Source organism: Chiloscyllium plagiosum, unplaced genomic scaffold (genome assembly GCF_037043375.1).
Source record: "Chiloscyllium plagiosum isolate Xiang-an unplaced genomic scaffold, Cpla_swu_hap1 HiC_scaffold_11, whole genome shotgun sequence".
In the NCBI taxonomy this organism is placed as follows: Eukaryota; Metazoa; Chordata; class Chondrichthyes; order Orectolobiformes; family Hemiscylliidae; genus Chiloscyllium; species Chiloscyllium plagiosum.
In genome coordinates this window covers 43995223-44010975 of record NW_028270149.1, presented here as the reverse complement: position 1 = coordinate 44010975, position 15753 = coordinate 43995223, and the positions used below count along the sequence as shown (strand labels likewise).

Genomic DNA, 15753 nt, shown 5'->3' with positions numbered 1-15753 from the left:
CATTGACATATGTTACATACTGTTGCTGGTTTATGACAGTGGTGAAGGGAGTGAATGTGGAAGTTGGTGGATGTGATGGATGCAGAAGGCCTTAGTTATCAGCAGCTCATTATTACTCCACAAATCAATCAGCTATTTGTTGCTGGCTGAATCTCACTTTCTACAGTTGCCTTGGTGTCAGCCAATCTGCCATCAACATTCCTCTCTGCTTGAACAAAGCAGTAGGGGAAATGAGTTTCTGTAACTTACTTACTAAAAAGTGCAGCAGGCCTTTTTTTGAGAATAGTCATTTATTCCATTTCAGTCCACAATCAAAATACCAAAAAAGCCTTTAAACATTAATAAAGCACTTTTAATCTACCAATGTGTAAAGGTGTTCAATTGATAATAAAAAAAAGATAAATATATGGATCAGACAGGAGTCTGATTAAGAGTTAGGAGATGTGTTTGCAAATATAGCGATAAAAATTAGTTTTACCATTTTTAGAAGTGAACAGGGAAGTGAGGGTTCCAAAACAAAAGTTGAGATCATAGAATCCTGACATTGCAGAAAGAGGCCATTTAGCTCATTGTGTCTCTGACGAGCATCCTACCCAGCTTCAGCCGCCACACCTCGTTCTTGTGACCCCACATTTACCATGCACCTAGCCTGCACATCCCTGGAAACTACAGAAAATCCACATAATCTCCACATCTTTGGATCACGGGAGGAAACTGAAAACCCACGGAGATACGGAGAGAATGTGTAAACTCAACACAAACACTCATTCAAGGCTGGAATCGAACCTGGTTCACAATGAAGCAGAAGTGCTAACACTGAGCCACTATGCTATCCAATGATGATGAAAGATTCTTTTTACAGTTGCCAACCTTCCAGGATTGTGTCAGAATCTTCATGAATTGAACATTAATTAAGACTTAGCAATCTGGGAGGGTGACTCAGTGGTTAGCACTGCTGCCTCACAGCACCAGGGTCCCAGGTTTGATTCCAGCCTTGGGAAACTGTCTTTGTGGAGTTTGCACATTCTTCCCGTGTCTACATGGGTTTCCTCCGGGTGCTCCGGTTTCCTCTCACAGTCCAAAGATGTGCAGGTCAGGTGAATTGGCTGTGCTAAATTGCCTATAGTGTTAGATACATCAGTCAGAGGGAAATGGATCTGGGTGGGTTACTCTTTGGAGGGTCATGTGGACTTGCTGGGCCAAAGGGCCTGTTTCCACACTGTAAGGAATCTAATCTAAAATAAATTCAATTTTCTTTGCACATATTGCTTTATTAAATAGAAAGTTGTGAGAGTTACAAAGTAAAAGGCTGTTTGGGTTGGCAGATAATGGATTTAGGAAATCATTTCAGCAATAATCATTCAACAATGTATTCAACTAAAGTCTCCAGTGATACATTGATCTCCAGTGTTGGGTTGGGTCATTCATAAGACTAGAATGGACTGTAGACTTGGAAATCGTTGTCAGGCTGGAAGACATAGTCCCAATAAACTGATTTGTTTATTCCTGACACTGAACCAGTGATTCTGATTCAATACAGTGCTTGGATCTGGAATGGTAGATAGACCTGCCATTGAAAATTTGAATAATTTAGACTCTGCTTCACAAAACTTTGCAAATCAATACTCTAATAGCTAGGGCCATCTGGGAAATCCTTTTACAAGTCTTAAGGACAACAAGACATCTGGAATTGAAGAAATATCAGCATAGCACACAGATCTGTTTAACAAGATATAAACTGTGTGAATGGATACGTCAGAATACTGGAAGTGAGGACTAATAATCAAACTGCTAAAGAAACTCCATAGCTACAACAATTGGAGGGGTATAACTCTGCTGTCAGGAACAGAAATGGTCTTCAGCACAATGCTATTTCTGAGGTGCTAGATCATACCTAAAAATATTTAAAAATATTTAAAACTTAAAACAGAGCAGATCTTTACCTAAAAATATTTAAGGTAAAGCCTACATTTATCCATTTCATTGATTTCAAGAAAGCTTTCTATAGCATCCACTGGCAACTGATACGTCACAAGACAATATGGCATGTTGGAGCAGTTTATTAATATCTTCAAAATATTTTACCATGACTCCAGCTGCTGCATGAAGACCAGAGAGTGTGCCATGGACTTCAATATCATCACAGGAGCTTGGCAAGGCTTCATACACTCTCTTTTCCTTTTCCTTTCTGACAATGATTTCATCATGAGGAAGGTGATGTTTGGTGCACTCTTGGTACCCAATGGCAACACAGCTGGTTCACAGATATACTGTTTGCAGATGGCATTGTCTTGGTAGCTAAAGACTAACATATGTTCCAAAGCGCAGCCATAAGTATTGAATACAGTGGTACTGAGGTTGGTCTATGGACCAGTCGCAAGGAGACAAAGGCAATGATGACTGGGCATTCAATGGACCCTGGGAGAAAGCGAGGACTGCGGATGCTGGATTGATCAGAGTCGAGAATGTGGTGCTGGAAAAGCATAGGGGGGCAAGCAGCATCCAAGGAGCAGGATTAATCAACGTTTCTGGCAAGAGCCCATCATCAGGAATGAGGCTTGTGAGCCAAGGTTGTGGAGATATAAATGATAAGGGAGTGGTAGCTGAGAGTGCGATAGGTAGATGAAGGTGGGGGTAATGGTGATAGGTCGGAGAAGAGGGTGGAGCAGATAGATGGGAAGAAAGATGGAAAGGTAGGACAGGTCATAAGGGCAGGGTCGAGTTGGAAAGTTTGGAACTGGAATAAGGTGGGGGAAGTGGAAATGAGGAAACTTGTGAAATCCACATTGATGCTGTGTGGTTGGAGGCCCCTGGCAGAAGATGAGGCGTTCTTCCCCCAGGCATTGGGTGCTTAGGGTGTGGCAATGGAGGAGGCCCAGGACCTGCACGTCCTTTGTGGGAGGGGGAGTTGAAGTGTTCGGTCACGGGGCAGTGAGGTTGGATAGTGCGGGTGTCCTGGAGATGTTCTCTGAAGTGCTCTGCAAGTAGGTGTCCTGTTTCCTCAATGTAGAGGAGACCACATCAGGAGAAACAGATACAGTAAATGACATGTGTGGAAGTGCAGGTAAAACTCTGATGTATGTGAAAGGCACCTTTGGGGCCTTGAACGAAGGTGAGGGGGGAGCTGTGGATCAGGTTTTGCAATTCCTGCATTGGCATGGGAAGGTGCTGGGAGAAGAGGGTGGGTTGGTGGAGGGTGTGGACCTGACTAGAGAGTCGCAGGGTCGTGTACCAACTGCAATCTATTCCAGTGAGACATGGAAGAGGACACCAGATGCCAAATTTGGATGTCTTCTACCAGCATTGCTTTTGTAAAATTTTTTGCTTCATTTGCAGAGACAACATCAGTGAAGAAATTCTGCACTTGAGAGTACAATGAACATTGTGACATAGAGCCGTGAAGTTATACAGCATGAAACAGACCCTTGCATCCAACTTGTCCAAGCCAATTAAGTTTCCCAAACTAAATTAGTCCCATACCCCTCAATCTTTCCTATTCATGTACCTGTCTAAATGTATTTTAAATTAGTAACTGTTCCTGCATCTACCACTTCCTCTGACAGTTCATTCCACAATCAAACCACCCTCTGTGTGAAAAAGAGAGGCTGAGACTGATATGATGCTGATTTCGCAATTTGGTCTAGACATTGCTAGAGTGGCAGTTGAATAGACACCATCAGATGGGAAATGAAGACATGGCCAACCAAAGAAGATCTGGTGTAGTATCTATAAGGAAGACTTTCAAGAGCGGGATACCACCAGGCCTGGAGTGAAAGAGATTGTGATGGACTAGTGCCTGGACAAAATCCTGCTGCCCATTCACCAGCACAGTAGTGAAGGAGCTAATCTAAAGCAGAAACAGAAATTGAACAGAACAGAAAACAGAACTGCCCAGTTCAGAAGACATGTCACTGTACCAAAAATATTAACTCTGCTTTCTTGCAACAGATTCTGCCTGACCTGCCGGGTTTTCCCAGCAATTTCTGATTTTGTTTCAGATTTCAGAAATCCACAGTTCTTTGATTTTTCTTTGTTTAGAGCTTTGTCTCAATCTGGTTTAGTTTATTTTGAAGTTCCACATTATTTTTGTAATTATCTTTCTGCCATAATTAATGGGATCATAGGTCATCCCTCCACTTGCTATTCAGCTGTTGACACTTTACCCTCACCATTTGTAACATCTTTTGACACTCTTAGTTACCTAGAATCATCTTGCAATGATCTCTCCACCTATACATTCTGTTCCTGAAGGAGCAGCACTCGGAAAGCGTGTGATTTCAAATAAACCTGTTGGACTATTAACCTGGTGTAGTGTGACTTTTGACCACACCTGGAGTATTGTGTGCAGTTCTGGTCTCCAAATTTGAGAAAAGACATTCTGGCTATTGAGGGAGTACAGCGTAGGTTCACGAGGTCAATTCCTGGAATGGCGGGACTACCTTACGCTGAAAGACTGGAGCGACTGGGCTTGTATACCCTTGAGTTTAAAAGACTAAGAGGGGATCTGATTGAGACATATAAGATTATTAAAGGATTGGACACTCTGGAGGCAGGAAACATGTTTCCACTGATGGGTGAGTGCCGAACCAGAGGACACAGCTTAAAAATACGGGGTAGACCATTTAGGACAGAGATAAGGAGAAACGTCTTCACCCAGAGAGTGGTGGGTGTGTGGAATGGTCTGCCCCAGAGGGCAGTGGAGGCCCAGTCTCTGGATTCATTTAAGAAAGAGTTGGATAGAGCTCTCAAGGATAGTGGAATCTAAGGGTTATGGAGATAAGACAGGAACAGGATACTGATTAAGGATGATCAGCCATGATCGTACTGAATGGTGGTGCAGGCTCGAAGGGCAGAATGGCCTACTCCTGCACCTATTGTCTATTGTCTATTGTCTATTTATCTACCCCAGTTCAACACCAACACCTTCACCTTCTCATAAAAATAATTAGCTGGAATGTTGCCCCTGATAATGGTATAGTAGTCTCTATCTTTATGGAAAGGGGGTATTTAAAGTATATATGTGGTTTAGACAAGGTGCTTTCTGTATTGTCATTTGTCCTTTTCGCCAAAATGCCCCTGCAGCTCCGTTAATCTCCGCCAGCACTCGGAATCGACCATCTCCGCCAGCGCTCGGAATCGAGCATCTCCGCCAGCACTCGGAATCGACCATCTCCGCCAGCGCTCGGAATCGACCATCTCCGCCTGCGCTCGGAATCGAGCATCTCCGCCAGCGCTCGGAATCGACCATCTCCGCCTGCGCTCGGAATCGAGCATCTCCGCCAGCGCTCGGAATCGACCATCTCCGCCTGCGCTCGGAATCGAGTATCTCCGCCAGCGCTCGGAATCGACCATCTCCGCCTGCGCTCGGAATCGACCATCTCCGTCTGCGCTCGGAATCGAGCATCTCCGCCAGTGCTCGGAATCGACCATCTCCGCCTGCGCTCGGAATCGACCATCTCCGCCAGCGCTCGGAATCGAGCATCTCCGCCTGCGCTCGGAATCGACCATCTCCGCCTGCGCTCGGAATCGACCATCTCCGCCTGCGCTCGGAATCGACCATCTCTGCCTGCGCTCGGAATCGACCATCTCCGCCTGCGCTCGGAATCGAGCATCTCCGCCTGCGCTCGGAATCGAGCATTTCCGCCTGCGCTCGGAATCGAGCATCTCCGCCAGCGCTCGGAGCCACTCGTTGGGTGAAGCCGGCTTTCCCAAAGATGGCGGCGTTCGGAATATTGAGTTATGAGCACAGGCCGTTGAAAAGGTCTCGGCTCGGGCCGCCAGACGTTTATCCGCAGGACCCCAAGCAGAAAGAGGTAGGAAAATCGTCGAGAATCCAGGGGAGGACGGCCAGTCACTCAGTCAGGCAGCCGGGCCGGCGGGGTGAGTAAGCCGGCGCGGGGAGCCGGGCCTAGAGCAGCATCCATGTAAACAATAAATAGTCCGTGTGTATGGGTGGACGTGGGCCTTAAGCAGCTCTGCAGACAGTAGTAACAAGCACACACCTGCTCCTGCCTTGTCGGGCCCCAACCTTAGGTTGGTCACCCTGCCTGTGTGGGATTGAGAGCGTTTGCGGCTGGACTCAGATATTTAGCAGTTAGTTACTGGACTAACCTATCAATAACATCTGGTTAATATGGAAGTTCATCATAGATGACAGACCTTCACTTTTTCCAGTTGGGGGAAACCCAGAAGCCAGTAAACTTAGTGTTTGCAGTTGATCTTAAAGATAGCATTTTTACTCTAAAGCGATCTGGAAGTTCTGAGCATTTGCCGTGCTTCCATCCTCAGTGGCTCCGCACTATATCATCAAGTGCTTTTTTTTCCCCCCAGTTGCTTTACTAGACCTCATACCTCAAAATGTGAAGCTATTACGAACACTGAACTGCATCTTCAGTTGTACAACATACAGCATTGCTGTCATCTAGATTCTTTCTGACTCCCTACTGAACTCCACATTCTTCTGAAATTTTGAAGCCCTTGCTTTCAAGTTACTTGTGGATCTTTGCAATATCTATTGGTCATATGTCCTGTTCAGAATTAATTTTAAATAGCTGGAAATAGTCATAATGTTGGGCAGTATCTGTGGGAAGAGACAAGAGTTAATGTTTCAGGTTGATATGACCTGACCTGAAACTTAAATTCAGTTTCTCTCTTATCAGTTACTACCTGATCACAGTATTTCCAACACTTCTATTTTCATTTCAGATTTTCATCATCCATTATTTTGCTTTGTATTCGCCCATTGATGTATTTGAGTCTGTTAGAATTTTGAGAGTCTTTGGAACTCTTTTTGAGAAAAGAATAATGGAAGCAAAGTCTTTGAATATTTTTAAGGCCAAGGTGGATAGATTCTGCTCAGTAGAGTATTTTTAAACAAGGTTGAAAGATCAGGTGGGAATGCAAATTTGAGGTTGCAATTGATCAGCCATGAACGTATTGAATGCTGGAGTAAATTTGAGGGGCTGAATGGCCACCTCCTGCTGTATGCATTTTGGGAATAAAATGGCAACTGTCATTATATTTCTCTGCCTCCTTATTGTGGACTCTTTCTGGGTACTGAATAGTACCCTGTGATGCTCTGGTAATTTGTCGAAGTCTCTCTTTTTCGTGTAAGCTTAGTGTTTACTGACAGGTTATTTACCTGGTGAGATTGTGCTTGAAGGCAGTGAGGCGAAAAGAGGGAAGTTGGGTTTTGGGGCAGGTGTTGTGGAATGGTGAGTGCTCTGATGGTAGTGAGGAAAGATGGTATTAGATCAAAACTGAGATGATACTGCTGTCAATCGTGGCATTGTTAATTCCAACTGTATTCATACAGCAAAGCCTTCAGCTCTTAGGTAAAACTAGATAAAACTCCAACTGATTTCAAACTTCATAGTTTACAGGCTATTTCAGATTAAGTTGACTCACCAACTGTTTATGTTTACATCAACATTCATTGGTTATTTTTGTCCACCAGCACATTGGGGGGATTTTGTAATCTAATCCATGAATACAAATATTACCACTGATTTATACCAGCCAAATCTCGCTTTACATATATGATGCAACTTTCATGTTTGCAGTTCTGTCTTGCTGTACATCTCCACCCCACAATTCGTACTGAACTTTGAGTTACCATTTTGTAATGACTTGGAGGAAGGAAATGAATGTACTGCAGCCAAATTTGTATAAAATAGATAGAAAGACAAGTTGTAAGAGGGATATGAACAGGTTATAAAGAGATATTGATAGCATAAGTAAGTGTGCAAAAAGTTGACAAATGGAGTATAGTGTGAGAAGATGCAAAGTTGTTCATTTTGGAAGGGAGAACAAAGGAACAGAATATTATTTAAATGGAGAAAAACTGCTAAAAGATGCAACAAAGGATTTGGGGTACTTGTACATGAAACAGTGAAAGCTAGTATGTGGGTGCAGCAGGTAATCAGGAAGGTTAATGGAATATTAGCCCTTATTTTAAAGGGGTTGGAGTGTAAGAGTAGGACACCCTTACTGTAACTCTACAAGATGCTCGTGATACCAGATCTGAGTATCTTGAGCAGTTTTGTTCCCTTAATTTAAGAAAAGATATCATTTCATTGGAAGCCATTTAGAGAAGCTTGAAAGAATGATCCTTGGTATGGAGGGATTGTCTTATGAACGAAGGCTAAACACGGTGGAGCTCTGAAAGGTGATCTCATTGATACATATCGGATATTTAAGGCGCTTGTTGAAAAATGTGGTGCTGGAAAAACACAGCATGCCAGGCAGCATCCGAGGAGCAGGAGAATCGACGTTTCGGGCATAAGCCCTTCTTCAGGAATGTCGAAACGTCGATTTTTCTGCTCCTCAGATGCTGCCTGGCCTGCTGTGTTTTTCTAGCACCACATTTTTAAACTCTGGTCTCCAGCGTCTGCAGTCCTCACTTTCTCCTATTTAAGGCGCTTGACAGTGTGAATGCTGAGAAGATGTTTCCTTTCGTGGGAGTCGAGGACCAGCGGGCATTAGTCCAGAATAAAAGGATGCCAGTTTACGTTTGAGATGAGGAAGAATTTCTTCTCTCAAAATGGTTGAGTGTCTTTGGAACTTCTTGACCCAGAGAGCTGTGGAGTGAGAGTCCTTGTGTATGGTTAAGGTTGAGAGAGGTAGATTGATCAGGAAATCAAGGGTTACAGGAAAAATGCAGGTAAGTGGACATGAGGAATGTCAGGTCAGCCAGGATCTATTGAATGACAGGGACCAAATGGCCTACCCATGATCCTACTACTTCTGATCATCCCTGCTCTTTGAAAGTCTCTTCTTAAACATTTCATCTTGAACTTTATCTTATTAAATCTCATTGGCCATAATTTCAGTCATTCTTTAAATTTGTGGTCAATGTTCACCCCACCGAGTTCTTTCAGAAGTACTTTATGGGACTTTTATTATATTTAAGAAAAAAGAGCTCAGAAATATTCTTGTTGCTTTTCTTACCAATTTTTCTACTGTTATATTTACATACGTAATTTCCCAATACTATTGATTTTACTGTGGAGGCAGCAGTGGTGAATGTTTTAGGGTGTCTCAGTGCCCCATTTTTGGAGAGGGAATATATCCATGGAAAATATCTATGCCACGTTGTTTACAGTAGTCTATACTTGATACAAAATGTGGTTGAAAGATTTGGTGTGAATATGAAATCCTTTATGATTTTATAGGATGCTGATACTTTTTGGAAAGGCTTGTATGTGAGCAGTGGCAACAGGGTGAATACTGGAAAGTTACTGCCATTTGTGGAATCATTTCCAACTTTCAGGAAGGAAAACAAATTGGTGAAAGGGACAAATATCTTTTATTCTAAAAAGATTTTTCCAAACTGCCCAGAAACATTAAATCTTTGTGTTAAGCTGTTGCATGGTATGTCCCCAACATCTCGGAATTAAAGCTTAACACAATGTCATACTGCCTTTCTGACTGAAATTAGCTAATAGCTCAGATGAGAGATCAAAATTGCACCGTGGATATTGTATATATGAAGTAAATCAATAATAGAAACAGCATCAAGTGTTACTGTTATGATGTTCGTAAGATTGATGCTTTGGGACTGTCAGTAAATTTAGGTTTACCTGCACAGAAGCCCATCTGACAGCAGGTCTGGGTGATGGGGTATCTAGAGGTTAGCAGAAGACCGAAATTGATTTACTGGGGAAAGATGAGGTACGCTTTTGACAAGAAGGCTGCATTCGACTGGGTGCGGTATCAAGAAGCCCTCGCATAACTGGAATCATTGGGTATCAAGAAGCAAAATCTCTACTAGTTGGGATCATACGTGGTACATAGGGAGATGGCTACGGTTGTTGAAGTCCAGTCATCTCAGCTGTAGGACTATCTGTGAGTTCCTTAGGATAGTGTCTTAGGCCCAACCACCTTCCGCAGCTTCATCAGTGAGCTTCCCTCCATCATCAGGTCAGAGTGGGGATGTTTGCTGATGTTTGCATAATGTTCAGTGCCATTTGCAATTCCTCAGATACTGAAGCAGTCCATGTTCAAATGCAACAAGATCTGAACATTATCCAAGCTTGGGCTGACAAGTGGCAAGTAACATTTATAGAGGCATACAGCATGGAAACAGACCTTTTGGTCGAACCAGTCCATGCCGACTATAATCCCAAACTAAACTAGTCCCATCTATCTGCACTTGGTTCATATCCCTCCAAACATTTCTTATTCATGACCTTATCCAAATCTCATTTAAATGTTGTAACTGTACCTGCTTTCAGCACTACCTCTGGAAGTTTACTCCACACATGAACCACTCTCTGTGTTTCAAAATAAAATTATCCATCATGGCTTTTTATAAATCTTTTTCGTCTCACTTTAAAAATATGTCACCAAGCCTTTAAATCTCATATCCTAAGGACACTTGCCATTCAGCTCATGCTTTTTATAAACCTCTATAAACCTCAACCTCCTGTGCTCCAGTGAACAAAGTCCCAGCCTATTCAGCCTCTCATTAACCTCAATCCTTCCATACTTGGCAACATCCTGGTAAATCTCTTCTGAACCGTCTCCAGCTTAATAAGATCATTGCTACAAAGGGAGACAAGGACTGGACACAATACTCTCAAAGAAGCCTCACTAACAGATTGCATGACCAACTCCTATCCCAAAAGGTGCAAGCATGCTAAATGCCTACTTAACTGCCTTGTCTCTGTGTGACGCAAAGTTCAAAGAATTATGGACCTGAACCTCTAGGTCTTTCTATTCTACAATACACCCAAAGTCCTAATTTTAATTGTAATAAGTCCTGCCGTTGTTTGTTTTACCAAAACACAATAGCTAGCATTTATGCAAATTAAGTTCCATCTGCCCACACTTCAATCCATTGACCAAGGTGATCAAGATCTCTTTGTAATCTTAGATAACCTTCATCACTGTTGACTGTCATTATGACAGTTTTGCTGTCATCCGCAAACTGATAGCCATGTTTTCTATATTTTCATCTAAATCATGTATATGAATGACAAACAAGAGTGGACCAGCACCGATCCCTGTGGAACATTGCTGGTCACACGCCTCCAGTCCAAAAAACAACTCTCTACTATCATTGTCTGTCTCCTGCCATTAAGCCAATTTTGTATCCAACTGGCAAGGTCACCCTGAATCCCATTTGATATAACTTTATTCATTGGTCTACCATGTGGAACCTTGTCAAAGGCTTTACTAAAATCCAAGTAAACAATTTCTTACTGCTCTGACTTGTTCTTGGTTACTTCTTCAAAAAACTCAATCAAGTTCTTGAGACACAGTCTCTTTCATGCAAAGCCATGCTGACTATTCCTAATCATTCTCTGGCACTGGCTCAGTGATTAGTGCTGCTGCCTCACAGCGCAGGGACCCGGGTTCGACTCTAGCCTCAGGCAAATGTCTGTGTGGAGTTTGTACATTCTCCCTGTGTCTGTGTGGGTTTCCTCAGGGAGCTCCAGTTTCCTCACACAGTCCAAAGATGTGCAGGTCAGGTGAACTGGCCATGCTAAACTGCCCATAGTGTTCAGGGATGTGTAGGTTAGATGCATTAGTTAGGGGAAAATATCGAGTAATAGGGTAGGGGAATGGGTCTGAGTGGGTTGCTCTTCGGAGGGTCGGTGTGGACTTGTATGGGTGGTACAGTGGTTAGCACTGCTGCCTCACAGCACCAGAGACCTGCGTTCAATCCCTGCCTCAAGCAACTGACTGTGTGGAGTTTGCACATTCTCCCAGTGTTTGTGTAGGTTTCCTCCTGGTGCTCCGGTTTCCTCCCACAGTCCAAAAATGTGCAGGTCAGGTGAATTGGCTATGCTAAATTGCCCATAGTGTTAGGTGAAGGGGTAAATGTAGGGGAATGGGTTTGGGTGGGTTGCGCTTCGGCGGGTCGGTGTGGACTTGTTGGGCCGAAGAGCCTGTTTCCACACTGTAAGTAATCTAATCTAATCATTCCTTGCAAATGCAAATGCAAATAAATCCTATCTTTCAGAATCACCTCCAACAACCTATCCACCACTGAAGTCAGACTTGCAGGTCTGTAGTTCCCAGGTTTATCTTTACATCCCTTCTTAAACAGAAGCACACCATGAGCCACTCTCCAGTCATCCAGCATCTCAGCCCATAGATATAGGTGATATAAATATTTCTGCATGGGGCTCTGTAGTTTTCTCATTAACTTCCAACAATGTCCTGTGATAGACTAGATCAGGTCCTGGAGATTTACCTAGCTTTATATTTTATAAACCCTCCAGCACATTTTCTTCTATAACGTGAATTGTATTCAAAAATGAATATTTATTTCCCGGAGTTCTCTACCTCCGTTCCTTTTAATACAGTAAAGACTGGCACAAAATATTCATTTAATATCTCTCACATCTCCTGAGGTTCAACATGAAGGCAGCCTGTTTGATCTTTCAGGGATCCTAATCTGTGTCTAGTTGCTCTCTTACTCTTCGTGTACTTGTAGAATCTCTTTGAATTTTCCTTAACCTTATTCGCCAAGGCTGTCTCATTGCTTCTCTTTGCCTTTCTGATTTCGTTCTTAAGAATTCTCCCTACTCTTTATACTGTTCAAGCGATTCATTTGAACCCACGTCTATACCTAATATATGATTTTGTTTTCTTCTTGATTAGAACCTCAATATTTTTATTCAAACACTGTTCTTTAATCCTACCAGCCTTACATTTCAGTCTATCAGGAATGTAATGCCCCTAAACCTTTGGTATCACACTTTTGAAAGTCTCCCACTTAACAAACATTCCCTGCAAACTGTCTACTCTGAATAATTTTTGGAAGTTCTTGTTTCATACCATTAAAATTTGCTTTACTCCACTTAAAAACCATAACTTTTATGGAAGACTTATTCTTTTCCATGACTATTTTCAAAAAAAATTCTGGTCACTAAACCCAAAGTGTTCCCCTACTATCACTTCAGTCACTCATGCCACACAAAAGCCAAGCAATGAACATCTCCTCCAATAAGAAACAGTCTACCACCCCTTGACATTCATTGGTGTTACCATCACTGAATCCACCACTATGAGCATCCTTAAGGTTAACATTGACCAGGAACTCAACTGAATTTATCACAAACACCATGGCTACAAGAGCAGGTCAGAGGCTACTAACATTGCGGTGAGTAATTCACCTCCTGACTCCTTTAAACCTGTCCAGTATTTACAAGGCACAAGTCAGGAGTGTGATGAAATGAATACTCCCCACTTGCCTGGATGAATGCAGCTCCAACAACATTGAAGAAGCTTGACATCTTCCAGGACAAAGCAGCCAGTTTGATTGGCATCACATCACAAACATCCACTCCCTACTCCACCAACACTCACTGATGCACTGTGGAAATTTTACATTTAAGTGCAAACCAGGATCTACCCCAAAGCAAATGTAGAATAGTTCCTTTTTAATGTTGCATAAATCTAAAACCAAATATATCAGATTAATTTTATCCTCTTCTTAACAAGTCTTAGAGTGACACCTGTGATTGCAAGTTATCTATCAGTGCCTTGAAGTCTGGATTTTAGCTTGAGTCATCTAGTCGTATACAGCTCTTCAAATGAATTTGTGAGTTTGGTGTGATACTTGGACTTGATTAACTTCATTTGGGAGAATGCTGTCTCATAGAGATCTGTGGAGTCAGTGTAAGATTTCATTTTAAAAGCAGAGGATAATAGGAGTGTGTATTTTTCTGTTTTTGAATGCCCACAAATCACTGTCCCTTGCTCTGACTTTCAACATAATATCATTTTATATAGTAATTATCTCCAAATCCATTTTACTGCTTTTGTAAGTTAAATACCTGTTGAAATTTGGTAGCTAACCTAAAGTAGATTTGAGATAAATATGATTTCTTCTATCATATCTAATTTCAGAAATCACCTGTTGAATTTCTCTGCTAACGTCATCAAATGTGCAGAGTTTTCTGGGTGGAACAACTGCAAGGTTTGTGAACAACTGGGTGGAACAACTTTTCTTTGTCTTTTGAATTTTTTTTCTAGTATGTTCTCCAAACTTGGGTAGTATTGCTGCATTTTATTTTTTCACTTGGCGGACCAATTTCAACTGGAATGAATTCACAGCACTGATCATATGTGTGCTACGTCTTTGTCCTTTCCCTGCAGTTTACAGTTCAGATTATTCAGTTTTGATGTTTTGTCTATTATGAACCTGAAATCGAGCAATGTGATTTTCTGACAGCTCACTGCACTCTTCATTCCTTGGTTTTAAAAAAAGACTGTTTCAGGTATCAGATCTAAATAATCTCTGTAGGATATTCCTTTGTATTGACTGTCTCACCTCAGCATAGAAGATTAAGTCTTCATAGTTTTCTAATAAGGATTTAAATAAAAAAGGCTGATTAGATATCCTCATCCTTTGTGCTCTTTTTAGAGTTGTTAAGTTATTAAAAACTATGTGCACAAAAATAATCAGCTGGGCTGTGAAGGTTGTGAATTACAAAAAGGGCGGCATGGTGACTCAGTGATCAGCCCTGCTGCCTCACAGTGCCAGGGGCTCTGGTTCGATCCCAGCCTCTGGCGACTGTCTATGTGGAGTTTGTACTGAGTGCACCGGTTTCCTCCCACAATCCAAAGATGTGCAGGATAGGTAAATTGGCCAGGCTAAATTGCTCATATAGGGTAGGGGAATGGGTCTGGGTGAGTTATTCTTCAGAGGGTGGGTGTGGACTTGTTGGGCCGAAGGCCTGTTTCTACACTGTAGGGATTCTAATTCTAATTGTAAAGGGAGAATCTGGTCCTGCTGTAGTTACTGAAAAATGTCTTCGACAAAGATACCACTAATTTTTTGTTATGTGGAAGTACTGATTGATATGATCTGGATTGCAGTTATTTCTGCTTCTTTGTTCTGGAAGTCTTTGGGTAAAGCGTCACTATCATTGCCGCATTAATTACTTCGCTGCCTGTGAATTATTACTTGTGTTTAGGCAGAAAAAGTGATTCTTTAGTGCACCCCTTACATTTTACTGCGATGTCGGAAAAAAGTAATGATTGTTGAGCTTTCAAAATCGCCTTCAGCTTTTAAAGTTGTTTTGTCCAAAGCATGCTGTTCAGAGGAAAACTATCCTTGAATTTCATGTGCATCGTTATGTGGTGGTGTTCCAAATTCTGCTTTATACTTATTTGACATGCTTTGGTGACAAATAAGGCAACTCTTACCATTTGCAGTTGTGAACAGAACTTCATTTTCCTGTTCAGCATGGAAGTACAGTTTTGGTTTCCTTTTAGATGGATAAGGTTCATCATTCATTATTACTGTTTCACCTCATAGTTTGTGACCTAACTTTACATTGCTCAAGCTGCAAGTGGGCCTCTGGATCTGTGCTTCTGGAACACTCAGAATGCCGCTGGCTGCTTTCAATTGTGGAGGCACAGGAGGGTTACTTCCAGGGCTCCTGATTGTCTTATTTTGCAATAGGATATTGGATGTGGAGCATGGCAGCATCTTTGTAATATTTTTCTTTATTCTTAATGAACTTATTAGTAAAGCAGCTGAAGGAAAATAAAACTGCAGGTCGATGGAGAATGAACAGCTGAGCTACTCTTGCAGAGAATGTGATGGGCTGAATGGCCTCCTGTGTTTTTATAACTGTAATATACTGACTTCATAGATCAAATCTGAGTTTTTGAAATTTATTTATCTTGATTTGTTTGCATTGCCATCACAAACCTTAATTTATCTTGTAGTGATAGTCCACCACAACCAAACTGACACAATGTAACAAGTTGACAAAAACCTAGGAGCAT

General features: G+C 42.1%; 1 protein-coding gene across 2 annotated transcripts in view; it reads left to right on the top strand.

Moving 5' to 3' along the window:
* The first annotated feature begins 5681 nt into the window (after nt 1–5681).
* The window catches only part of med12 (mediator complex subunit 12), a 197220-nt gene continuing 187148 nt past the window's right edge, over nt 5682–15753 (top strand). For both annotated transcript variants that reach the window (XM_087992009.1, XM_043704779.2), the window contains exon 1: nt 5682–5813. In XM_087992009.1, the coding sequence (XP_087848135.1) occupies nt 5715–5813 (99 nt within the window). In that variant the 5' untranslated portion in view covers nt 5682–5714. The remainder of the gene's footprint in view (nt 5814–15753) is intronic.